At 44.4% G+C, this 27,183-nt stretch overlaps 1 protein-coding gene across 1 annotated transcript in view; it reads left to right on the top strand.

The window, feature by feature from the left end:
- Nucleotides 1-27,183, top strand: part of LMNB2 (lamin B2) — an 81,688-nt gene that overhangs the window by 54,038 nt on the left and 467 nt on the right. Inside the window, exons 3-11 of the mRNA XM_044998283.1 lie at nucleotides 8,824-8,980; nucleotides 9,652-9,777; nucleotides 11,230-11,400; nucleotides 20,840-20,965; nucleotides 21,666-21,886; nucleotides 22,355-22,652; nucleotides 23,223-23,330; nucleotides 24,106-24,225; nucleotides 25,668-25,766. Coding sequence (XP_044854218.1) covers nucleotides 8,824-8,980; nucleotides 9,652-9,777; nucleotides 11,230-11,400; nucleotides 20,840-20,965; nucleotides 21,666-21,886; nucleotides 22,355-22,652; nucleotides 23,223-23,330; nucleotides 24,106-24,225; nucleotides 25,668-25,766 — 1,426 coding nt within the window. The remainder of the gene's footprint in view (nucleotides 1-8,823; nucleotides 8,981-9,651; nucleotides 9,778-11,229; nucleotides 11,401-20,839; nucleotides 20,966-21,665; nucleotides 21,887-22,354; nucleotides 22,653-23,222; nucleotides 23,331-24,105; nucleotides 24,226-25,667; nucleotides 25,767-27,183) is intronic.

Genomic DNA, 27,183 nt, shown 5'->3' on the forward strand with positions numbered 1-27,183 from the left:
CCGAATTCGTGTTATATCAGGTCGTGTTATATCGAGGTAGAGGTGTATTATAGGTTCATCACCCCTGTAAGAGGTCAATATCCCAACAGCTTGCTACTTTAAATGGTGTTAACAGCTCAGTTTAAACACAGCACTGGATTAGTTTTGATTAAAAAATAAAAAGTTTAACTACAAGAGAGATTTTGAGTATAAATATATTGTATAAAGTCAGAACTGGGTACAAGAGAAATAAAGATGAAATGTTTTCTGATGGCTAAAACTTAACAAACCTTACAACATTGCTAACCAAATTTTCACGTCAGGATCCTGGTTCCTTCCTCTTAGGTGAACAAGAGGGAGAGAGAGAAAGATAACGTGGGGTGGTTTTGCTCTTCGCTTTTATATTCCAGTTAACCTTTGTAATGCATTTTTCTGAGGGTGACTCTTAGGTAAAGTTCCTTCTGACTGTGAGGATAGAGATTTGGAGTCTTGTGGTGAAAGAGGTTTCATATTGTTCCTTGCTAAAATGCAGATCGATCTATTCCTGCCCCCCTTTGTTGCCAAAGAATGGCCACTTGACCAGTGATTGCCAATCACCTTTGATGACACTGGACTCGAGGTGTTAGCTTGTCCTTTGTCTTTAAGAAACCAGTTTTCCCCTTCTTGCTGTTCTGATGTCCCTGTTTACTACTTATATGTAAATTGAGGTAAACACACATTCTTCAGGTGATGGTGCTTATATGTATTCTGGTGTGTATGCGCCAGAGCCAGAAGGTTTTCTTAGCAGTGTCTGTTGACCCACACATGCATCGTGTGTCCCCTTTGTGCTCCCAGCCGAGGTTATAATAGACTATGTGCGTTGACGCCTCTCCAGTTCCCTCTTACCACCACATTGCCTGAGTCAGAACCCTGTTTCTTTGTGGTCTTAGTCTTTTAGCTAAGAGAGTGACATACTCTGTTTGCAGGTAACCAAATTAGCTAACACACATGAACTAGTATTAATGAGGGATTTTAACTTCCCTGATAGCTGTTGGAAGACTTGCAGCAAAACATAATACGTCCTGCAAATTCTTAGCGTGTAGGAGACAGCTTTCTGATTCAGAATGTTGAGGGAATAGCTTGCGTATTGTCCATTTTGGATCTGTTTTTGACCAACCGGGATGAATTACTTGTGAACATGAAGATGGTCGGGAACTTGGGAGGAAGTGATCATGATCTGATAGCATTCAAGATCGTATAGAAAGGAGGACATGAGAACAGCAAAAGGACGACACTGGACTTCAGAAAGGCAGAATTCAACCGGCTTAGAGAAGTAGTAGTCAAGGTCCCATGGAAAGACCAATTGAAGAAAAGGAGTCGAAAGGGGCTGGCAGTTCTTAAAAGGTGTAATACTAGAGGCTCTTCTGTGTCAAGCTATTTCTGACACTGAAGAAAGATAACAGCCACAAGGAACTTTTTAGCTATCTAAAAACCAAAAGGGATACATGCAGGAAATGGAAGGAGGGGCATGTCACCAATGAAGTATACATGGGCAAGTGTTTAGGGACAAAATCAGGAAAGCCAAGGCAAAGAATGAGTTACAGCTGGCAAGGAATGTTAGAGGCAATAAGAAGTGTTGTTTCAAATATGTCAGACAAAAAGGAAAGATCAAGGATGGTGTGGGTCCGCTGCTCAATTGAGCAAGTGAGCTGGTAATGGAAGATGATAGAAAGGCAGGGCTGCTCAGTACCTACTTTTCTTGTCTTCTCACAAAAAATAACATGTGACCAGATGACTAGTGAAGGGGAAGGGATACAGATCAGGATAAGGAAAGAACACATCAGAGATCTTCTGACCAACTTGAATGAATTCAAGTCATGGTGCTGGATGCTATTCACCTGAGGGTACTGAAGGAATTAGCTGAAGAAATCTCGGAGCCACTGGCAATAATATTTACAAACTCATGGGTGACAGGAGAGGTCCCAGAAGACTGGAGAAGGGCTAACATAGTGCCCATTTTTAAAAAGGGGGAAAAGAGGCTGAACTATAGATGATCAGCTTGACTTTGATACCTGAGACGCTACTAGAACAATGTATAAAACATTCAATTTACAAATACCTGGAGGATGAAGTGGTAATCACTAGCAGCCAGCATGGATTTCATAGAATCATAGAATATCAGGGTTGGAAAGGACCTCAGGAGGTCATCTAGTCCAACCCCCTGCTCAAAGCAGGACCAATCCCCAACTAAATCATCCCAGCCAGGGCTTTGTCAAGCCTGTCCTTAAAATCCTCTAAGGAAGGAGATTCCACCACCACCCTAGGTAACCCATTCCAGTGCTTCACCACCCTCCTAGTGAAAAAGTTTTTCCTAATATCCCACCTAAATCTCCCCCACTGCAACTTGAGACCATTGCTCCTTGTTCTGTCATCTGCTACCACTGAGAACAGTCTAGATCCATCCTCTTTGGAACCCCCTTTCAGGTAGTTGAAAGCAGCTATCAAATCCCCCCTCATTCTTCTCTTCTGCAGACTAAACAATCCCAGTTCCCTCAGCCTCTCCTCAGAAGTCATGTGCTCCAGCCCTCTAATCATTTTTGTTGATAGATCCCTAATGTTATATTATTAGAGCATGAAATAACTATCCACAGACATTCTATGGAACATGTGGATTCTCTTAAGATTTTTACTTCATTTGATTCTGCATTTTCTTTCACATATATTGCCACTCCCCTCCCCCCAGGACCTGTTCTGTCCTTCCGATATATTTTGTACCCCGGAATGATTGTGTCCCAGTGGTTGTCCTCAGTCCACTAGGTTTTTGTGATGCCTATTATATCAATATCCTCCTTTATCACGAGACACTCTAGTTCACCCATCTTATTATTTAGACTTCTAGCATTTATATACAAGCACTTTAAAAAATTGTCACTGTTTGCCCTTTTCTGATGTGTACAATTCTTTTTTATGTGAATGTTTCTCATCTGATCTGGCCCCTAGATTATCCTACTCAGTACTCAAAGCCGGAGGACATCCTGAAGGACCTGCTATTGGGCTAAATGGAAACGTTTCACCTCATGAGCTCACTGCCATCACCACCAACTGAGTGCAATATCCATACTGATCATCCTTGATTACCACCTTAGGCTCAAAACGTTGGACTTTCCTCTCAGTTTTGTATAGGTCCAGCTGGTAGCACTTGCCCTGCTCCGTCCGCCTACCCAGCACTCCTGCTACAGAGTGGGGTTGGGGCTTGGGGGCTTGCCCCACTCTGCCTGCCCATGGGGAACAGGGCAAGCCCCCATGCCCCAACCCCATTCCCCTGGCAGGAGTGTGGGGGTGACATGGGGGACTGCAGGCAGAAGGGGTGGGAGAGGACACCACTTGTTTGGCCCAGGGCCCTACAAAAGCTTGCCACCAGAGGTGGATTAATGTGGCATTCCATTCACACATTCATGCCATCACTCAAGAGCGGCGGTGGCCATGCCATGCTACAGATACTGCACTTCCACTTAATCCTTGCACCCAACTCCATGCTCACTACTCCCCCATATTTGGAATACATTTAGGGACCGTCACTCAAAGAAGAAGAGGAGGTTACTTACCTGTATTCCAAAACCTGCCTTCCACCCCTCTACTGCAGACTGGACAACTCAGTAGTATCAGGGTCACTGGAGAGGTGTTGATAAACACGGCTTATTTTAACCTTGTCTGGGAGCATGAGGGGATTAATGACACACGTGGGTCAACAGACACTGTTAAGAAAATCTTCTGGCACGTGGCGCATATCCACGCACACATTTGGAATGCAAAGAGGAACCACCCATCTTGAACAACCTCCAGTTACAGATAAATAACCACCTCTTTCTTTGTTTAGGATAAACTTGTTTAACAACTTCTTGCTGACTTTTCAGTGCTGCCTTTCTTGACACTGTGTGTGTGTGTGTGTGTGTGTTCATCACATTGGTGTTGGACCACCTTGGCATCAATGGCCTGTTCAGCAGTATATATATATATGGGCCTTGTACCTCATTCGCTCTTGTTGGCTTGTACAAACATCAGCAATGATGATTAGGTTTTTGGTCACTGAAATCACAGTGCCACATTTTGCATGGGAGAGGTTGGTAACATCTGTTTCTTATGCTGGAGTGCCATAGCAAACTGGAAAGGGTAGTTGTGCCACTAAAAGAGATGTATTCTCGTTCATCTTCTCCATTGGGATTCATCTCCTACTCATTCCCATTCCTCTTCCTGGGCATTATACCGGGATCCTGGGAGGGACGCCACAAGACCACTCTATAATTAGAAAAACACATTAGTCTCGTTGGAAACATGCCCTCTGTATCCTCCTTTGTGTTGTTCAGTCCAGTATGCATATGCTTACCAGTCTTGGCTGTGCTGGACATGGGTTATGCAGCCATATGTCTGCAAGCCACTATCCTCTGCCTCCTCCCCGCTCCTTCTTCCTGCTCCCCCCAACTGGTTAGATTGCCTCCACCTTATGGCAGGTTAGTTATCTAAGTCAGCGAGTGCAATCACCGAATCTAGAGACTAGAGGTGGAATGAGGAAGATCAGTGTGCAGAGGTGAATGAGCAATTGATTCCAGCTCTAGGATTCTCCTCTCCTGTTGACACTGTTAATCCATCCATGCCACCCACCAGATAATCTCAGAATCTTCCACAACCTTGTGAAATATATAGCTGAGACCCTTTATGTGGGAGGTGGTTCAAGAGAAGCCTAAAATTATTTGATATTCTGCACCATACTATGCCTGGAAATCATAGAAGATTAGGGTTGGAAGGGACCTCAGGAGATCATCTAGTCCAACCCCCTGCTCAAAGCAGGACCAATCCCCAGACAGATTTTTACCCCAGTTCCCTAAATGGCCCCCTCAAGGCCATGAACTTGCAACCCTGGGTTTAGCAGGCCAATGCTCAAACCACTCCCTCCCCCCTTGCCATGCTGATCAACAAGGAATTATTGGAGCCAGCTAAGGACCTGTGGCAGACCCTAGCCTCTGATATTGTCTACATCTAAAAGAGCTGATAGATGATACCAGTTCCTTCCTAAGAGCTTTGAGTATTTCTACTCACATCAAGTGCCAGGATCTCTTGCAAGAAAAATCTGAACAACCAGGATTTCCTAAGATGACACCAAGGGACAAGGACTCTCTCTAAGAAGCTTGACCTTTTCAGTAGGAAAGCCTGTTCTTCTATCAGTCTACAAATGCACATTGCCAACTATCAATACGGATAATACGGAGTCTGTTTGGGCAATGGTGACATTGGGGAAGAAAACTACTAGAGTGTCCCCTGGGATAGTGATTGGGGTGTGCTATAGACCACCGGGATCTAGCCTGGATATGGATAGAGAGCTCTTTAATGTTTTTAAGGAGGTAAATACTAATAGGAACTGTATGATCATGGGAGACTTTAACTTCCCGGATATAGATTGGGAAACAAATGCTAGTAATAATAATAGGGCTCAGCTTTTCCTAGATGTGATAGCTGATGAATTCCTTCATCAAGTAGTTGCTGAATCGACGAGGGGGGATACCATTTTAGATCTGATTTTGGTGAGTAACGAGGACCTTGTTGAGGAAATAGTTGTAGGGGACAACCTTGGCTCGAGTGATCATGAGCTAATTTGTTTCAAAATAAATGGAAGGATAAACAAAATTGCATCTGAGACTAAGGTTTACAATTTCAAAAGAGCTAACTTTACTAAATTGAGGCAACTATGTAGGGAAGTGGATTGGACTAACATATTTAGGGATCTAAAGGCGGAAGACGCCTGGGGTTACTTCAGGTTGAAGTTGCAGGAGCTGTCAGAGGCCTGTATCCCGAGAAAGGGAAAACAGTTCGTAGGTAGCAGTTTTAGACCGAGCTGGATGAGCAAGCGTCTCAGAGGGGTGATTAAGAAAAAACAGAAAGCGTACAAGGAGTGGAAAATGGGAGGGATCAGCAAAGAAACCTACCTTATGGAGGTCAGAGGGTGTAGGGAAGCAGTGAGAAAGGCAAAGAGCCGGGTGGAGATGGACCTAGCGAAGGGGATTAAAACCAATAGCAAAAGGTTTTTTAGCCATATAAATAGGAAGAAAACCAAGAAGGAAGAAGTGGGACCGCTTAAAACTTTAAACGGAGTGGAGATTAGGGATAATCTTGGCATGGCACAATATCTAAATGAATATTTTGCCTCGGTCTTTAATGAGGCTAATGAAGGGCTAAGGAATAGTGGTAGAGGGACTGATGGGAATGAAGATATGGGGGTAGACATTACGGTATCTGAGGTAGAAGCCAAACTTGAACAGCTTAACGGAAGTAAATCAGGGGGCCCGGATAATCTTCATCCTAGAATATTAAGGGAATTGGCGAGTGAAATTGCAAGCCCATTAGCGATGATTTTTAATAAATCTCTAAACTCGGGGGTTGTACCGTTTGACTGGAGATTAGCTAATATAGTTCCTATATTCAAGAAGGGGAAAAAAAGTGACCCGGGTAACTACAGGCCTGTTAGTTTAACATCTGTAGTATGCAAAGTCATGGAAAAATTTTAAAGGAGAGAGTGGTTACGGACCTTGAGGCCGATGGCAACTGGGACAAATTACAGCATGGTTTTACGAAAGGTAGATCGTGCCAAACCAACCTGATCTCCTTTTTTGAGAATGTAACAGATTTTTTAGACAAGGGAAATGCGGTGGATCTAATATATCTTGATTTCAGTAAGGCGTTTGATATGGTACCGCATGAGGAATTACTGGTTAAATTGGAAAAGATGGGGATCGAAATGAAAATCCAGAGGTGGATAAGGAGCTGGTTAAAGGGGAGACTGCAGAGGGTCGTATTGAAGGGTGATCTGGCGGGTTGGAGGGGGGTTACCAGTGGAGTTCCTCAAGGTTCGGTTTTGGGTCCGATTTTATTTAATCTATTTATCGCTGACCTCGGAACCAAAAGTAGGAGTGCGCTGATAAAGTTTGCAGATGACACCAAGTTGGGAGGTATTGCCAATTCGGAAAAGGATCAGGATATCCTCCAGGGAGATTTGGATGACCTTGTAAACTGGAGTATTAGTAACAGGATGAAATTCAATAATGAGAAGTGTAAGGTTATGCATTTAGGGATGACTAACAAGAATTTTAGTTATAAGCTGGGGACGCACCAGTTGGAAGTAATGGAGGAGGAGAAGGACCTAGGAGTCCTGGTTGATCGCAGGATGACTATGAGTAGGCAATGTGATGTGGCCATTAAAAAAGCTAATGCGGTCTTGGGATGCATTAGGCGAGGTATTTCTAGTAGAGATAAGGAGGTGCTAGTCCCGTTATATAAGGCGTTGGTGAGACCTCATTTGGAGTATTGTGTGCAGTTTTGGTCTCCCATGTTTAAGAAGGATGAATTCAAACTGGAACGGGTACAAAGAAGGGCCACTAGAATAATCCGAGGAATGGAAAGCCTGTCGTATGAAAGGAGACTTGAGGAGCTCGGTTTGTTTTCCTTAACCAAAAGAAGGATAAGAGGAGATATGATTGCACTCTTTAAATATATCAGAGGGATAAATACCAGGGAAGGAGAGGAATTATTTCAGCTCAGTGCTAATGTGGACACGAGGACAAACGGATATAAATTGTCAGTCAGGAAATTTAGGCTTGAAATTAGACGAAGGTTTCTAACCATCAGAGGAGTGCAATTCTGGAACAGCCTACCGAGGGAAACAGTGGGGGCGAAGGACCTCCATGACTTTAAGATTAAGCTGGATAAGTTTATGGAGGGGATGGTATGATAGGATAACGGGTTTAGTCAATAGGTCAATAATGTGCCACACTGGTAATTAGTACAAAGGGTCAATGTTGGGATATTGTTAGCCTTTTCCAGAGGGTCTGGCTGGAGAGTCTTGCCCACATGCTCGGGGTTCAGCTGATCGCCATATTTGGGGTCGGGAAGGAATTTTCCTCCAGGGTAGATTGGCAGTGGCCCTGGAGGTTTTTCGCCTTCCTCCGAAACATGGGGCAGGGGTCGCTTGCTGGTGGATTATCTGCTTCTTGAAGTCTTTAAATCATGATTTGGAGCATTCAACAGCAGAGTCAAGGGAGAGAATTAGTGGGTGGATCGGCTTATGTGGCCTGCATCTTGCAGGAGGTCAGACTAGATTATCATAATGGTCCCTTCTGATCTTGAATTCTATGATTCTATGAAGTGTTCCTGGCTATCTGCATTGGGAAAAATGATCTGTCATCATTTGTGGTGTATTGTACTGGGTACTGTTAAATGATTGCTACTTTGCCTCCAAGATGTGACTGCATTTCAGTGGTGGGTGAAATGATTTTTTGGTTTGGGAATTAGCACATTATGTGGAATGGCCCTGATCCTTAGAAGCACTGAACACCTGCAACACACATTAACTTCAGTGGGAGTTACAGGTGTTCTCCTACTCTAAGGGTCAGGTCCAAGGTTTGTAAGGCTCCTGGGGATGAAATGTGCTATCCAACTTTTAAGTTAATTGATTAATGGAATTTTTATTCAGCACTGGACATTGTGCTGTGTGTGTATATTATGCTGACTTTATCACGATCTGTTGGGGAGACAGTTTAATGTAACTTTCACCCCCACAAGTGGCTAAAGTTGCTAAAGTTTCTCTTAAGTAATCAACAGATTTGCAACAGCTCAATGGAAAAAAAGGTTTTTTAGAGCGGTTTGTTATTTTTAATAATTTAAAATAGTAGTCTGGGGCCACCTAGTGGTACATAATGGGTAATAATTGCTAAAGGTCAGTTTGGGATATGGAATCTCAGTGTAACAAAACCTTTTGAAAGAAATAAAACTAGCAGCCAGCTTGTGGAAATAAGACACACATATCTATTATTTTTTTAGCTACAAAAAGAAAGATGCAGATTTGTCTGTGGCTCAAAGTCGCATTAAGGATCTTGAAGCCCTGTTCCATAGAAGTGAAGCAGAACTCAGTACTGCTCTTAATGAGAAGCGCAGTTTGGAAGCAGAGGTTGCTGACCTGCGGGCCCAGCTTGCTAAGGTATGTAAATGAACATTTTAGAGTTTACTTACATACAAAGAAAGACTCTATCCTGTTGAATTTGTTACATTAGTTTATTGTTGTAATGTGTTGTACAACCATGCTAATATATCTACTTAGAGATTGCTTTGTGAAGTATAGAGGTTAAATTTGTATGTGTGTGGCTCTTGCTCCATAGAACAACTCCGGTATGCAGATGCCTGTTTTTCTCAACTGGTTTATGAAACCTACAAATGTTTGTTCATGAGCAAGGGCAGCCTAACATTGTCTTGAGTAAAGCCTGGCATTTCAGCACTGCTTCAGCACCATCCTTTTACATCATCAAGGACATGCAGAAGTAATACCCTGGCTGTCCCAGTGGAAAATATTTAAAGAATAATCTATTCCACGTATAAAGTGTAGGGAGCTAACAATTCCCAGTTATGTTATCAGACAGTACTGAGATAAATATGAATTGTAGTAGGTGATAACAGCATATGAAAGTTGTTTTAAATGTAGTCACTGGTATTCTTTTGGGAAACTCGTTAACTTGGGAATGGACAAATAGTTGGGAACACTTGGGAACAGGCAATTAAATTAAGGGCACTGTGTAGAATTTCATAAATGGAGAACAAGGTTGCAAGTTGAACTTAAATGCAGTTTTAAAATTTGGATTCTGAATTTCTCACTAGGCAGAAGATGGTCATGCTGTGGCTAAGAAGCAATTGGAAAAGGAGACATTGATGCGGGTGGACTTGGAGAATCGCTGCCAGAGCTTACAAGAGGACCTGGATTTCCGGAAGAACATATTTGAGGAGGTATGCTCAATCTGACAGCTTAATCTTAAAACAGAGTTTATGTAGCCTTTGCTCAAAGTGCTCTGCAAACATTGACTAATCTTGTGAGTTAAGGAAATGATCATCATCTCCATTTTATAAATAGAGAAACTGAGGCACAAAGCTATTAAATGACTTGCATAAAGTCACACATTAAATCAGTGGCAGAGCTGGGGTAAGCACCCAGAACTACCTGGCTCTGCACTTCTAGTTATCTTGGCATATAAATACACCACAAGATGGCATTCTCTCTATATCAGATTAAGGCACATCACAGTGAATGGAAAGACATTTTTTCGTCATTTGAGAGTCTCTCTTCTGTTTGCAGATGTAGGATATTCCTGTAAGACAATTTGTAAAGTCATTCTGAATTCCTGTTAGCATTCTGTGTATGTTGCTTATGCATGCAAACATGTTGAAAGGTTAATTTAGGGCAGGGGTCGGCAACCTTTCAGAAGCGGTGTGCCGAGTCTTCATTTATTCACTCTAATTTAAGGTTTCGCGTGCCAGTAATACATTTTAACGTTTTTAGAAGGTCTCTTTCTCTAAGTCTATAATATATAACTAAACTGTTGTTGTATGTAAAGTAAATAAGGTTTTTAAAATGTTTAAGATGCTTCATTTAAAATTAAATTAAAATGCAGAGTCCCCCGGACTGGTGGCCAGGATCCGGGCAGTGTGAGTCCCACTGAAAATCAGCTCACATGCTGCTTTCGGCATGCGTGCCATAGGTTGCCTACCCCTGATTTAGGGCATCAAGAGCCCACAGTTCTCTGGAAAGAGAGAGAATGTTTGAGTGAAAACAAAATTCAAGAGGATCACATTTTAGGTCCTATTATACTTCAGGGAAGGAAGATACATGTAGGTTTTTTACTGTTAATTCAAAGCCTTAAATAAATAGGGCTCATCCAGATTGAACTCTTAAGTGCACACCCATATGAATTCATTATTTTCACCTCCTGTAACTGGTTCACAGTGTACCCACTTTTACCAGAGTAATATATGAATCTCTAAAGAGAGTGTCATCTACCAGTGGGTTTAATGTGTATGTGTTATGGGGAGAGGGTTTTGTGCTGCACTTGTTCTGCTGTTAAAACTGATATTTGATCCTGCTCTTTCTTATTTGGTTAATGCAGCACAGAATAACCCCTTATTTTAGAATCTCTTTATGTTTTTTAAATGAAGACAATTAATATTTGAACATATTTATAAATTAGCTCCTGTAGAAAGGGACCAGATAACTTTGTATCTGTTAAAACATTTAGCTCACCTTAACAGATCTAAAGTTCGTGTTTTTAACTGTGTTGGACTTTGTGATATGCTTTCAATACCCTGGCAGCTAAATAACATCAAAATAATTAATTGTGGTATAAAAGAAATTGATCATGTTGTTTACCCTAACTTGGGCCTTTGCCTGCATTTTTGTTTATGTAGGAAGTAAGAGAGACAAGGAAACGGCATGAGCACCGTTTAGTTGAGATAGACAGCAGTCACCAGCAGGAGTATGAATCCAAAATGGCCCAGGCCCTGCAGGATCTGCGCAATCAACATGATGAACAGGTCAAACTGTACAAAATGGAGCTGGAACAGACCTATCAGGCCAAGGTAGATATTACCGGTATCTTAGTGTTCTACTGGCTGCCTCACAATCAAAGGGAAAACTCTATCCCTATCTCAGGGAGCGTTCATGCTACTATGGAAGCACTCTGAGTGGCCCCATAGTTAAGGTAACACCAGGATTTTCTTTGTAACGGGACCTGTGCAATTTGTCTAGTTCCATCTTGAATATTTTTTGAAAAACGTATCTAAGTACACTTGTTTCTCTGGGTTTCTCTAAGAGGAGGCAAGGTCACAGTAATGCGCCTTGCCCTTGAAGTGGAAGATGGGGAGGTTTATGATGGTTCTTAGTTCCTGGGGGAATTAATTCTGCATTCTTGGTCTGGCCTCCGAGAAAGCTCTGTCTCCTGCACAAACAATCTTTATCCTTCTTGTAGGGAGTCTCACTATGTGTGGACCACAGTCTTCATCCCAGAGCTTTAGATAGTCTTTCAGATACCCTGGGCCCAGGCTGTTGAGCACCTTGAAGAGAAGGACTGGGACCTTGAACTTGATTCAGTGTTCTGTGGGAAGTTAGTATAGGGAGTGGATGACAGATTTGATGTTCTTGCAGAAGCCAGTGTTGCTGAGGTGTCACAGAGTTCTGTACTAGCTGAAATTTCCCAAAGGCTGATGGCATCAGACCCAGGTGCTCATATAGAACACCTACCAAATTAATGTATTAAAAATGCTCTTATCTATTAGAAACCCTGCCCCTGAGTAATATAGTATAGTTCACAGTACATCTCTACCTTGATATAACGCGACCCGATATAACACGAATTCGGATATAACGTTGTAAAGCAGTGCTCCGGAGGGGCGGGGCTGCGCACTCCGGTGGATCAAAGCAAGTTCAATATAACATGGTTTCACCTATAACGCGGTAAGATTTTTTGGCTCCCGAGGACAGCATTATATCGGGGTAGAGGTGTACTATTATTATAAACCAATGAACACATCTGTTGTAAATGGTGAAAGTGAATTAACATGAAATTCAAAACCACAGACGGTGGGAAATAAAAATTAATCCCATGAGAACAATGGTATCAAACAGAGGGCCAGGTTAAGGTTGTCTGGATGGCAGATGAAGTTCAATATTGATAAATTAAAGTAATGCACATTGAAGGGAAAAAGGTAAACTATTCCTATACCTTACAGGATTCTAATTAACTGTATCAACTCCCATACCCGAAGAAGAGCTCTGTGTAAGCTTGAAAACTTGTCACTCTCACCAACAGAAGTTGGTCTAATAAAAGATATTACCTCACCCAATTTTTCTCTCTAATATCTTGGGACCAACATGACTACAGCAACAGTGCATGTATCAACTCAGCAATGCAACCTGGGCATCATTGTAGACAGCTCCATGAAGACTTGCTTGATAGTCAGCTGCGGTCAAAAAAGCTAACAGAATGTTTGGATGTATAGGAAAAGAGATAGAGAATAGATTATAATAGCATTATAAAAATCTGTACTGTCACCCCATCACAAAAAGGATATTATGGAATTAAAGGGGGTTCAGACAAGGACATTGAAAACGATTAGAGAGCTGGAAAAACTTTCACATGAAGAGAGAATAAAAAAACATATTGTTTGCCTGGGGTGGGGAGAGGCTTGATAAAAGTATATAAAATAACTGGTCTGAGAAGGTATATCAGGAGTTTCTGTTCTCCCTGTGTCATAACACAAGAACAAGGAGAGTTTCAATGAAATTAGAAGGGGTGATAAATTCATTAAAGACTTAAAAAAAAACTTTTTCACACAGCACATCTTAGACTGTGAAACTCACTGCCTCAGGAAGTCATTGAGACAAAGAATTTAGCAAGATTCAGAAAGCGATTGGACATTTGTAAGGATAACAAATATCCAGTGTTACAGTTAATGCTGACAAAATTTTTTGAAGGGTTAATAAATCTCATGTGTCAGGGCTACAACCAACCTCTGAACTGCTAGAGATCACCATGAGACCTAATGAGGGGAGTGGATTATCTACCAGCTGCAGGGCTTTTACTCCTTCCTTTGAAGCATCTGGCACTGATGCATGTTCACTGGACTAGATGGACCTCAGTTTAGATATCAGTATTGTAGGACTTCCTGGTGCCTGTGGCAGGGCCCACTCACTCCTACCTCTGCTCAAGTCCACAAACCGTTCAGAGACCTTTATGCTAGTAAAACACCCAGTGCAGTTTATTTACGTCAGTTCCCACCACCCTAGTACAATATATAGCCGTACTCCTATCATCTTAGGAAGCCCTCAGCTCCTGAGGCAAGCAGGGAAGAGCAGAGCCTTGGCCTAATGGCTTAATTAGCCTTCCAGGTCTCCTCCCCTCACCAGTTAGGCACAACTCTTCTTAACCAGGTCTGTTCTGCGGTGTTTAATTGCAGCTGCAGTGACCAGAGTGCTGGCTCAGCTGTTGTTGCCCAGCATTCTGTCACAGTGCCCAAGGCTTATGTGCAGCTTGGGAGTTATTCAGCCTGTCAGTACTGATTTTCCTGGCTGTTCAGGATTCTCATCCAGCTCCGGCGTCTAAAGTATCAATGTCGACTGTTCCTCTGATGCCCCATATGGTACCTTCAGGCCCACCCTTTAATGTGCATCTCAGATCAGTAGCAAGTAGGGGAAAACCAGCCATGATCTTGCAGTACCTCCAACTCCAGGCTCTGAACCTGTCTCCCCAGTACTGATGGTGACAGCTCTCTCCTGGTGGGAGGATGAGGACTTGTCATTGGATTCCGAGGTTCTTCTTCGAGTGCTTGCTCATATCGATTCCAATTAGGTGTGCGCGCGCCGTGTGCACATTCGTCGGAAGATTTTTACCCTAGCAACACTCGGTCGGTCGGCTGGGCGCCCCCTGGAGTGGCGCCGCTATGGCACCTCATATATACCCCTGCCGACCCATCCGCCCCTCAGTTTCTTCTTACCGCCCATGTCGGTCGTTGGAACATGTCGGTCGCTGACCTCCACTTCCCTAGCTACTCATAGTTCTCTCGTTAATTCTTGTGTATATAGTTCAGATTTATATAGTTGTAGTTAACTTTATTCGTTTGTAGTATAGTTAGTGTATATAGTTCAGAGGGGTTCGGGGATTATCTCCTTCCCCGCACTCGGTGCCAGGGCCTATGCCCGGTTCACCGGGTTTCAAACCGTGCTCGGCCTGCCACAAGCTGATGCTGACAAGAGATCCCCACGACTCCTGTCTTAAGTGCCTCGGGGAATCTCACCTAACAGATAAGTGCCGCATTTGTAAGGCCTTTAAGCCGAGAACAAAAAAAGGAGCGGGACTTTCGTCTCAAGCAGCTCCAGATGGAGGCAGCTCTTAGTCCTCCACCCTCGGCACCGAGCGCTGGACAGTCTTCAAGAAGCGCTCCCTCGGCACCGGATCGCGCCGGTACCGCCAAGGCCTCTTGGCACCAGCCGTCGCTGGCACCGACATCCGCTCAGCACCGATCCCTCTCCCCGAGGGCGAAGAGGCACAAGACTTCTGCTGCGTCCGAGCAGCCTGCTCCGCAGCCCGAGTGCTATACTAAGTCAGACCTCCCGGCACCGATACCTGCCATGGCACCGACAATATCGGCACCATCAATTCCGGCCACGCAAGAGCCGTCGAGTCCGGTGCCTAAAAGCTCCCCGGTGCGAGCCGTGGTTGAGCTCACTATTCCCTCCATGCCGGAGACATTTTCCATGGCGAGGGAGTTGATTGCAATGACAGCATCTGCGCTGCCTCAACCCCCGGCACCGCCGGTGCGGGTTATACAGTCGATCGGCAAGCCTGCCTTGATCAGACCACCCTCCGTTGGCACCGCAGAGCGGCACCGTTCATGATTGCGGTCCCGCAGACGTTCTCGGTCCCGTCGCCGATCCAGGTCCCGATGCCGCTTGCAGTCCCTGCACCATTCTCCATTTCGGTACCGGTCATACTCACGGCACCGGTCAGCGTCCCGTTCGCCGGCCCGGTACACTCGGCACCGCTCCAGCTCCCGGCACCGCTCCAGGCACCGTGACTCCCATAGCCATTCCCGACATCGAACCTCAAGATCTCGGTCGACCTCCCGGCACCGCTCCGGTCGCAGGTCCCATTCTCGCTCCCGGTACCAGTATGCCTTCCGGTACTGACCCCGGTGCCGCATCGAGTGACGTCAGCTAGAGAGGGAGACTCTGCCCAGGGCTTTTCAGCTCCTCCATGGCCATCCAGACATGCATCAGTGTCGTCCCACGCGGGCAGTTCATACGCGCAGGACCGTGATTTGGATGTGCCCACCGGAGTCTTCCAGGAGCCCCAGGCCCAGGACTCTGGCTCCCATCAGTGGTCATTCTGGACACCTTGGGCGTACCAATGATCCCATCTCGCTCTGTTCCATCAGAGCACTGGGTGCCAGAGGTGACAGTTAGCCGTCCCCCTCCGACCGGTACGGAGGAAGCCCCGGTTCAGCCACTGGACTCCCAGATCCCACCGGAACAGGAGGTCGTCCAGGAGCACGAGCCCACGCAGGACCCGCTTGTCCCCGGCCTTCCTTCTTCCTCCTCCCCAGATGAGGCGGTGGCAGGAACATCCTCCTTGGGCCCTCCTCCAGTCGACTTGAGGGCCCATCAGGACCTCCTGAGATGGGTGGCACTCAATATGAACCTCCAAGTGGAGAAAGCCTCGGAGATAGAGGATCCGGTCATAGACATTCTGTCAGCTGACGCCCCCACTAGAGTGGCCCTACCGTTCATTTGGACGATCCAAGCCAATGCGGATACCATCTGGCAGTCTCCAGCCACTATCCCGCCCGCGGGCAGAGGAGTCGAACGCAAGTACATGGTACCCTCCAGGGGGTACGAGTACCTATATGTACATCCGCCCCCCTGCTCCCTTGTCGTCCAGTTCGTCAGTGAGAGGGAACGCCATGGCCAGCAGGCACCAGCCCCTAAATCGAAGGAGGCTAGGCGAATGGACTTACTGGGCCTTAAGGTGTACTCGGCAGGGGCCCTGCAACTCCGCTTAGCAAACCAGCAAGCCCTGCTTAGCTGCTACAATTACAACACCAGGGTGGCGGTGGGCAAATTTACGGAGTTGGTTCCTCAGGACTCCCGTCAAGAGTTTGCTGCCCTCCTGGAAGAAGGGAAGAAAGTGGCAAGAACTTCCCTCCAGGCCTCGTTGGATGCAGCTGACTCCGCTGCCAGGACTCTGGCCTCGGGTGTTGCCATGAGGCGCATTTCATGGCTCCAGGTGTCGGGCCTTCCCCCAGAGCTGCAGCATACTATACAGGACTTGCCCTTTGATGGCAAAGGCCTGTTCTCCGAAAAAACTGACCCTAGGCTGCAAAGCCTAAAGGACAGCAGGGTCACTATGCGCTCTCTCGGCATGCATATGCCGGTGACTCAGCGCCAACCTTTCTGTCCCCAGCCTCACCGCCCTTACCCTGCGCCTAGACAAAGACAGAAGTTTGCCAGCAGGCGTGGCCGAGGCGGTCGTAGGCATCCATCAGGACCCCAAGGGGGCCAAAATCAGGGTCCCTCTAAACCACCAATGGGGCCAAAGCCTAACTTTTGAAGGCACGCCCGAGGACGGTGCACCAGTTATTACCCAGGATCCGTTCCCTCCCTTTTACAACCGCCTCTCCTTTTTCCTCCCTGCGTGGTCCCATCTAACCTCAGATCATTGGGTCCTACGCACGGTGGAACTTGGGTACCGCCTCCAGTTTATTTCGTCCCCCACCTCCCACCCTCCATCCTAGTCCCGCTTTAGGGACCCCTCTCACGAGCAATTCCTCTTGCAAGAGGTGCGGACGCTCCTCACCATCGGAGCTATAAAGGAGGTACCAAAGGACGAAAGGGGCAAGGGGTTCTGCTCCAACTATTTCCTAATCCCCAAGGCGAAGGGAGGTCTCAGACCTATCCTAGACCTGTGGGAACTCAACACGTTCATGATAAAGCTGAAGTTCTGCATGGATCCATGGGGACCGTCATCCCATCCTTGGATCCCAGAAACTGGTAGGCCGCCCTCGATATGAAGGGCGCGTATTTTCACGTCGCCATTTATCCTCCACACAGAAGGTACCTCCGGTTTGTGGCCAACCGTCATCATTTCCAGTTTATGGTCCTTCCGTTTGGCCTCTCTACAGCCCCAAGAGTATTCAAAGTGCATGGCTGTAGTCGCCGCCTCCCTCCGCCGCCGTCGGATACACGTTTTTCCGTATCTAGACGATTGGCTCATTCGAGGGACCTCCGAGGCCCAAGTTACCAGTCATGTGGGCATCATCAAAGACCTATTCCTGCGTCTAGGCCTGATGATCAATATAGAAAATCCACTCTGATTCCCACACAGAGAATAGAATTCATTGGGGCCATCCTGGACTCCAGTCTTGCCAGAGCCTGCTTACCTCAGCCTCAGTTTCAGGCGATGGTAACAATTATACAAGGGCTACGGAACTTCCCGACAACTTCGGCTCGCACTTGCTTATGTCTCCTGGGTCACATGGCACTGTGAAAGCTATAGCCCCCCCCCCCCCTTCATAGTTTTGCAAACGGCCAGTAGGTGGAGGCAGAAGCCTCCACAAGGCCTCAGGTACACAGTACCTTAAACTTTGTAACTAATTTTTCTTTTGCTGGCAGAGACAGAAAAAGATTCCGCTTCAAGCCAGTCTTTCTTGAACAGATAGTGGTGTTACGGGGCTTGACACCCACCAATGAAGTGTTAACACGGCATGGTCTTTGTTTAAAAGTGTATAAAAAGCTTGTGAAACTTGTGTGCAGTAGAGTTTTCTGTATGTACTACAGAGCTCTCCTTTCTTCTGCAAAATAAAGCATTTTTCCTTATCCCTGTCAGGCTGTTGTTGCCTCTCAGCTAAGCAAACCTGATATTTCGGTAACAGTTTTTGGCGACCCAGACACTTCTGTAATCATCCCTCTGGACTCCCTGGTAGTCTCCGTAGCCAATGAAAAAGAGGAGACAGGGTCACCAGACATTATTACTGAAAAGCAAAAAAGTAAAGAAATTGGACTAATTTGGAAGGAAGCTTTATTCCACAGGAAGTTCATAGCTTTGAATTGCAAACCAGGAGGCTCTGCTGGGTCATTACAATATTATCTCACGGGGTAAAATTGTAAAATGTAAGGACAGGCTTCTAGATGACCTGAAACAGGGATTTACTGTGATGGTGGATGAGGGGAAATTAGTTGCCAGAACGTCTTTGCAGGCTGGTCTAGACCCAACTGACTCTGCAGCTTGAGACATGGCCTCATTAGGTGGTGGTGTTCATGGCTGCAATCATTTTGGGCTGTCCCTGTCTCTCCCCCCCCCCCCCCAGGTTCACCAGACTATTCCAGACCTCCAAACGGGTACTTAGAATAGGGGGTGGTGCCAGTAGACCATTCAAGATCCTTTTTGAGGGTCCTTCACTCTTTTCTGGAAAGACTGACGAGACTGCATAGTCACAAGGACTCAAAAGCGACCCTTAAGTCTCTGGGTATTTATATGCTGGCAACAAAAAGAAACTCCTTTCACCCATAGCACTCCCACTATCCAAATTTCATGACCTGTACCAAGGACTTGTCTAGGAAGAAGAGCAGAAGTTACAAGAGACGTCTACCACCTCTTTCTGCCTCTGCAGTGCCAATTCATCTAGGCAAGCTGGGTCCTCCAAACAAACATTTTGACGCATTGGTCAAGGACAGACTGCCATTCCCCAGAGTGCCATCTTTTCACATCTCCCATTTGTTAATCGCCTATCCAACTTCCTAAAATCTTGGTCTGGCATCACCACAGATTGGTGGGTTTTCAGCATAGTGGAATTGGGATGTACCCTTGAGTTTGTTTCCATCCCCCCTCCTACTCCTGTTCCTTGCCCTTGTCCAGGGATCTCTGTCATGAAGATGTTGTATTACAGGAGGTCCAATCTCTGTCTTGTGGGAGCCATAGATGAAGTTCCCGTGTTACTCACAGGAAAGAGGTTTTATTCCTGCTACTTTCTAATCCCAAAAGCAAAAGGATGTCTAAGGTCTATTTTAGATCTGAAAGAACTCAACAAGTTCCTGAAGAAAATAAAATTCCAGAAGGTCACCCTAGCTTCCATTATTCCTTCTCTGGATCCCAGGCACTGGTATGCTGTCATCAACTTAAAAGATGTGTTTGAATTTATATGTGAAATTATTAATTCCCTTTGTATAATATTATTAAAACATATTTTAAACAAAGACATCCTAGTCTAGTAAAAGTGATAAACAGGCCTGTCTTAGACAAAGAAATTTAGGTTTACCTCAGTTTACATATTAGCCACAAAGCTATCAGGGAAACCAGCAGGGATTGTCTTAGCCTGAACTAGAGGGAGGAAATTAACATGGCTCCTGCACCCCAGAGAGACACTGGAGGCTGAATCTCCAGGAGGCTTTACTAACTTTTAGAATGACAATTCTCTAGGAATATAATTTACTCCTGAGGGAATTCTGCACCAAAAAAAAAAAATTATATCCACAGATACAGTATCCTGACACTGCCCGTCCCCCATGGAACTTGAATCTAATTTCAGCAAAGCTGATGGGTTCCCCCTTTGGGTTTCTGGCAACCTGTTCACTGCTACACCTTTCAATTAAAGTGGCGCTTTTTTGGCTGCTGATACATTGACCAGAAAAGTGGGGAAATTGTAAGTTCTAGTGTGTCAGCGCCTCCCTATATGGTCTTCTGTAGTAACAGTTTGCCTTTGTCCTCACCCGAAGTTTCTTTCTAAAGCAGTTTCCAGCTTTCACGTTAATCAAGCAATCTGATGACTGATCTTCTTTCCAAAGCCTCATATGCATAAAGACAAGGAAAAGCTTCTCACTCTAGACGTTAGAAGAGCTTTGGCTTTTTACCTGGATCAGACAAATCATTTAGGTCTTCAATACAACTGTTCATCACAATTACAGACAGAATGAAAGGCTGTCCAGTGTCCACTCAGAGAATCTCTTCTTGGATATCCAGTTATATTCAGTTATGCTATCAGTTTGATAATGTGATGCCGCGGAGTAGAGTGTTGGCCCATTCAGCGAGGTCTCAGGCAGCTTCTGCGGTATTTCTGGCTCATATACCCATCTTGGACATTTGTAAGAAAGCACCCTGGTCATCATTCCATACATTTGCCTCTCACTTTGCTGCCTCTCGGCAATCCAGAGACAGTGCCAGATTTGGATGAATAATCGTCTGTTCCTTATTAAAGTAAACACTGAAACCATCTCCAGTTCAAACTGCTTGTGAGTCACCTACAGTGGAATAGACATGTGCAGTCACTCGAAGTAGAGACTGTTACTGACACAGACGCTGTGCCTACCTATATTTCTTAGCCAGTTTTTCAGTCATATTAAAATTGAGTGTGTGTAATGGAGATGATGATGGACTTTCTGTTCTAGTAGCACAAGCAGGTTTAGTTAGTGCAACCCTAAGCCTGTGAAGCCTAGTCTAATGTGAGTATCCTGTGCCAAACTCTCTTCCAGTTGGAGAATGCCAAACTGTCCTCTGACCAAAATGACAAAGCTGCCAGTGCTGCCCGAGAGGAGCTGAAGGAAGCTCGCATGAGGATAGAGTCTCTCAGCTACCAGCTTTCTGGCTTGCAAAAACAGGTGAAGGGACTACATTTCTGTACATCTAAAACTGTGTGAATGGTTGGTCAAATAAAACGTGAATTCCTTTCCCTTTGTTCACACTCCATGAATGCTCTGGAGAATGAGTTGACTAGCAGGTATGTTTGTAGAAAACAGTACATTTTACACACATTTTAATGGAAGGTGAATTTTAAACTTGTAATTGTGAGTATTTGCAATGAAAATTTTATTCTAAAGTTACATATCAGACAATGTGACCTGTATGCCATTTTACACTAATTATTAAACTGTTCCTGATACAGTAACCCCTGTGGCATATATTCCATCTCAAAACTCAACTTTTTTCCTACATTTCAGGGGATGAAAGGGGCTTTGGAGCATTCCCAAAAGATTAACTAGTCTGGATTTCAGTAGACAAGGGGCCTAGTGAATGTCTAAGTTGCAGGAGCACACCCTGCCAAGAGTTCCCTAAAGCCCTCTTGCTTTTGCCATTTAAAGCTATAGAGTGAATAATACACTGCCTTTTCCCTGTGGGATGGACTAGATGGTGACCCATATGTCTGTTCTGCCTCTGGAAATGCATGGCTGTAATTGAATTCCTGAGTCTAGCTGTCTAGTTTTGTTTCCCCTTTTGCAATACCTGTCAGAGGGAAATCATGTATCCTCCTCTGTCTCCACACACATGCTAGGTTGACTTCTTGTTTTACTGTGTCCATAGGCTAGTGTCGCAGAAGATCGCATTCGGGAACTGGAGGACATGATGGCTGGTGAGCAGGACAAGTTCAGGAAGATGCTAGATGCCAAGGAAAGGGAAATGATGGAAATGAGGGACCAGATGCAGCAGCAGCTTGCAGAATACCAGGAACTGCTTGATGTCAAATTAGCACTGGACATGGAGATCAGTGCCTACCGAAAACTTCTGGAGAGTGAGGAAAAGAGGTAGGTATAGGTTTCACATGCTTCACACTCTGCACAGGTGGGAATTTTTCCCAGCTCTGACATTATTTTGTCCCATTTGAACACCAGTGCCCAAACTTTGCCTAATCGAGGGCCACGCTGGCCTCTTGGAACCTGAGGCCACTATATACATAATGTTCATAAAATGAGGGAGTTGCAGCTGTTCTCATCTGAACACCCATCTAGTCAAATGTTTATGAAATAGTGTGTATTAACATGTGCTTGACATTCAGCTCCTTTTGTACTTACCTGCCAAAGGTTGCAGGGCTCTGTGTTTCTCCTGCTTCTGTCATCATGCCTTAAAGCAGTTCATGTAAAAGCCTAGGGTATTGGTGTACTGTGGCATGTTATTGTGTATATTAATTCTTTCAAATAATCCCCTGGACCACTCCTGAGAATCTAACTGCAGCCTTCTTCATCTGGTTAAAATGTCTGTTTGATTGCATTAAGATTGAAGCTGTCTCCAAGCCCGTCCTCCCGTGTTACAGTCTCCAAGGCTACCTCCAGCAGCAGTAGCACCAGCACTTCGGTTGTTCGCTCTTCTCGGGGCAAGAGAAAACGGGTTGAAGCAGAGGAGCTTTCAGGCAGTGGTACAAGTGGAATTGGCACTGGGAGTAGTAGTGGTAGCACCAGCGGTAGCAGCAGTAGTTTCCAAATGTCCCAGCAAGCCTCAGCCACAGGAGGCATCAGCATAGAAGAGATAGACCTGGAGGGAAAATATGTTCAACTTAAGAACAACTCTGAGAAGGTGAGTGTCAGTAGAACCTTTAGAAAGGCCGCAGTGAGCTAGCATGCAGATATGACATGGCCTTTTGTAACCCAAACATACTGTGCCCCGGTATGAGAGATGATGGACAGTCTCCCTTGGGCACCGCTCCTTCAGAAGTGACAAAGTGGTACTTAAATGCTGATAGTATTGTTTCAGCACCAATATTGTGGTCAGTGCTATACAGGACACAGAAGGGGATAGTTTGTGTTCCAGGAAGCTTACCATTTAGTAGCCTGATCCTTTAAACATACCTCTAGGTAAGTTTACTCATTTGAGTAGTCTCATTGACTCTAATGGGATTAGTGGGTGAGTACAGTTACTTGTGTATTTGCAGGATTGGCCCTTAAATAAGGAGCTTGAATCTAAACTATTCATTGGGTTAAAAAAAAAATACTCCCAGAAGCTACAGTGCATGTGACCCAATAACAAACCGTGGGAAAAGCTAGTGACTGTATCCTTAGCATTTTAATAAATACACAGGCATTAGAGATGCCATTTGTCTGGCTATAGAGATCTATTCCTAAATAAACTTTTATATCTTTCCATTAGGACCAGTCTCTGGGTAACTGGAGACTGAAGAGACAAATTGGAGATGCGGAAGAAATTGCTTATAAATTTACTCCAAAGTATGTCCTCAGGGCTGGGCAAACTGTTACAGTAAGTCACTGAGGAGGCACTTTTGTTGTTGCTGTGGCATCTGGTGTGAATGTGAGCGAGTGTTTAACTGGGCTTGATATAGGGCTTGCCCCTGCTCCCATTGAGCTCACCTTTGTTTGGAGTAAGATCATGCTCCTAAAGAATACGATATGGGAGTTGAATTTCTCCAGAACTATCTTAGTGGATTAAGAACTGTTGGGCTAGGCCTGTTATCTAGCATTTTATATGCATTTTTGTGTTCACCAAATAAATCATGACTAAATTAGATATTTTGTCTGCAATCTGCATTAAAAGTCCCTCCATAGGAAAGGAGCAGCTTTCCTTGTATTATTGCTTAAATATTTGGCATAGCAAGTGGGAACTTATAGCCTTTTAAGAGGTTAACGGGATGAGTATGCAGCTCTATTTTGTCTCTGGGCTCTACCATGATAGTAACTGCACGGAGTCCAGGAGGATTAATTGCTATATGCAGAAAAGAAATGACAACTGAAATATTAAACTCCATTTATTTTCTCTTCTCTGTAACTGTGGTTGCTATTAACTTGCAGCTTCTTAACGTTTTGTAGGGGAAAAAACATTTTCCTGCAAATAGTTTCACTCTAGTTTAATCTATTTCACTGTCATTGGGAAATGAGGAGCAAGTGGGGTGGCAAGAAAAGAGTAATGAGAAAAGTAAAAATATAGGGTTTTTTACATATATATATATATATATATATATATATATATATAAAGAAAAAGGGTACAAACATCTGCATATAGAATTTCTCTTTCTTAGATCTGGGCTGCAGATGCAGGTGTGACTCATAGCCCCCCTTCTGTCCTTGTGTGGAAGAATCAGAGCAGCTGGGGCACTGGAGGAGACATCCGCACATATCTGGTGAACTCTGATGGAGAGGTAAGCTTTGTCTTCTGGAAAATGATGTGGGCTGCATTACCTCCCAAACCTGTCTATGCATTTTTGACAAAATTGCAGTTTCACACTATCCTTAACGCTCTTCTTTTAAAAAAAGTAGTGTTTTCATTAGTCTGTAAGGTTTAAGGGATAAACATCTATGAGCTCAAATGTGGTTTTAGGAAACATGCTGTTCAACATACTGATCACTTTAGTTGATCTTTTTAGTGAACTGTCCTGGAGAGTAGAGGATTTGAATATACATTTCGAGTAGAGAATGCAAATGCATTGCTCATTATTCCAAATGATGATACTTAGCATATTTTAGGGTGCTATGTAAACAATAATAATGCAAAAAAATAGAGATTTCTTCAGTGCTGCAACCATATCAGGAGTTTCCACTGGGCACAGTTTCCTGCGTATTCTTTGTTGTCCTGCATCCTCCCACAACTGTTTTTGAAAACTGTCCCTGCAGCAGAATCTTGCAAAGGAGGATCATGCTTTGGCTGCTGTTGGTAAACATGCATTGCTTCAGGTGCCCAGTAGCAAAGTAAAACTGACCAGCATTGTATCAGTTTTCATGCTTTTCTTGCTGACAGTTCTATGAAGGTATTGCAGGAACAGCAGCACAGGACACAGAGGTAGGCTAAAAGGTCATAGATATAAACAGGGAAGAGAACTAGCCCAGTATTCAGATTGGACACATTTATTCAATTAGTAGCTGAAGGATCCTCAAAAATAAAATAACCTCTCCCCACAACCTGATATTTGTCAGTCCCTCCACTTGGAAATGTCTGTATCTAGGAAGATTTTCCCAGAAATTCAGATGTACCCCCTACATACAATTCCAATGCGCAACTGCTGTGAGGACCAACAGCGTCTTATTATTAATCTTTGCTACAATAAATTAGGAAGAAAAGAAACTTCCTGAGTTTTAAAATAATCCTTGTAGCTTAGTGAAGACAACAATTCCAAATAATTGGTACATGCAACTGACATAGAATATGAGTGGAAATTAGACAGAGGTTTCAGTTTAGCTCTGTAATAGTTAAGAGAAATAGATCAGATCTTAGCACATTCCACAGTCTTTTATGACACAGTTCCCAGTTAAGCCCATTAGTAGTTTTTTAAAAATGAATAAACCCCACATGAGAGGTAGAAAGGCATCTTATCTGCTTCCTCTCAAACTTCTAGGAATAAGAGAAAATAGCTAAAGATAAGGATGATTGAAAACAAAAATTACATCACTACAGTTAGAGATGGGCAGAAATAAGGGAGGGCCTTTAGTTTGCAGAACCTTATTGGCTAGGATTTGGCTTCATAAAAACCCCAAACCAGGGATGATCGTTCAAATATGTGGCCAACTGCTTGGAATTCCCCAAAGTTTGGGTGAGAGGAGAAGAGCTGATGGCAAAGTGAACACCTTTGTCTGTCCCCTTGTCTAGGAAGTTGCAGTAAGAAGCATCACAAAATCAGTTGTGGTGCGGGAGAATGAGGAGGAGGATGAAGCAGAGTTTGGAGAAGAGGATCTCTTTCACCAGCAGGTAATATGATAACCATTTGTTTAAATTCAGGCTATCCTCCCACTTCTCCTCACTTGTGCCTGGTGAATTGGGTTAGATTCAAGCATGGAATGGTGCATCTTCCAACAGCTTTTGCAAGCTTCTGATCCCAGCTTTTGGAATAGGTTCCTGTAAAGGATGTGCCAAAGAGAGCATTCTGCAATCCCTGCTCCTGAGCTCTTAACTTCAGGCCCTTTTGGGCCCCACAAGATGCACTGGAGGCAGTGACTGCTGACAGGTCAGGGTGCCATAGACTTTAAGACATAATCCTGGTGCTAATGGATTTGCAACAGCAGGAGTGTTTCTGAGAAAGGCCGTGAAGGTTGGTGATAGTGGAAACTCCATAGAACAAAGAAAAATCTTTATTGCCCTGTAGATTCCTATTGCTGCTCATCAACAGCTGTATGAAATAAGAGTGGGGAAATTGTGTGATCAGTGATTCCCATGAGCCTGTGCTGCCTTCCCTACTAGCAGGGCTAGCACTAATGTCTGTAGCATCCTTGCTCTAAAGAGACAGAAGATATTCTGAAAAATATGGCAGTTAATTACAGGGAAATGGACAATCCTGTTCCCACTATGGCACCTGGGCTTTGCTGGTGTGTTTTCCTGCAGGATACAAATGTTACACAATAAATAAACCTGGCTGACCTTGTTACAATCACCTTTTATGTAAATTCCAGTGCTTTAGAATGAGTATGGGAGAATGAATGGCCAGTAGCTAATGGAGCTGACAGAAGAAAAACTTTGTGCTTGTTATACTAGAGGGCACTTTCAAACTACTGTAAACTGTTGCCATATATTCAGATTTGATCAGTGGCCATTAGTAGCCTCTTTCACAATGAACTCAACAGGCTAGGCCAATGCAATTTTAAAATCAACTTCTGGATATTTTTGGTTTCAAGGAAATTGAATTCAGAGAGTGGAAGAATCTGAAAACAAATACACAGTGTTGTGTGTTTTCTATCCATAGAAGCATGGTGCCAGCATACAGCTCTGTGCCACATATCTGGTCGAGCTTCATTGGTGTGTGTTTGTGCATTATTACAGACTGCATTTAGAGGAAGGATAATACAGTTCTAAAGATGACTCAATATCACACTTCTTCCCTCCTCTCTGCCAGTGTGGAATAATAGCAGGGAACTCTGCCAACACTGCTTCTTGCCATACTCCCAAAATGTTTAGTGATAGCACCGACTGGGGGTTTATCTGGATTAGGAGAAAGATGCTTTTTAACCCAGTATGATACCTGAGACTAGATTACAACAGGACCAGCTAACAAGTTTGTAAAGGTGTTAAACTGTCTGCACTAGGTGCCAAATTGTGTTTCAAGTCATGTTAGCTAACTTGAGTTATCTTTTGTACTAGTCAAGACGACATGAGGTACTTGTGGCCTGCTGTC

This window comes from Mauremys mutica, chromosome 24, assembly GCF_020497125.1.
Source record: "Mauremys mutica isolate MM-2020 ecotype Southern chromosome 24, ASM2049712v1, whole genome shotgun sequence".
Taxonomy (NCBI): Eukaryota; Metazoa; Chordata; order Testudines; family Geoemydidae; genus Mauremys; species Mauremys mutica.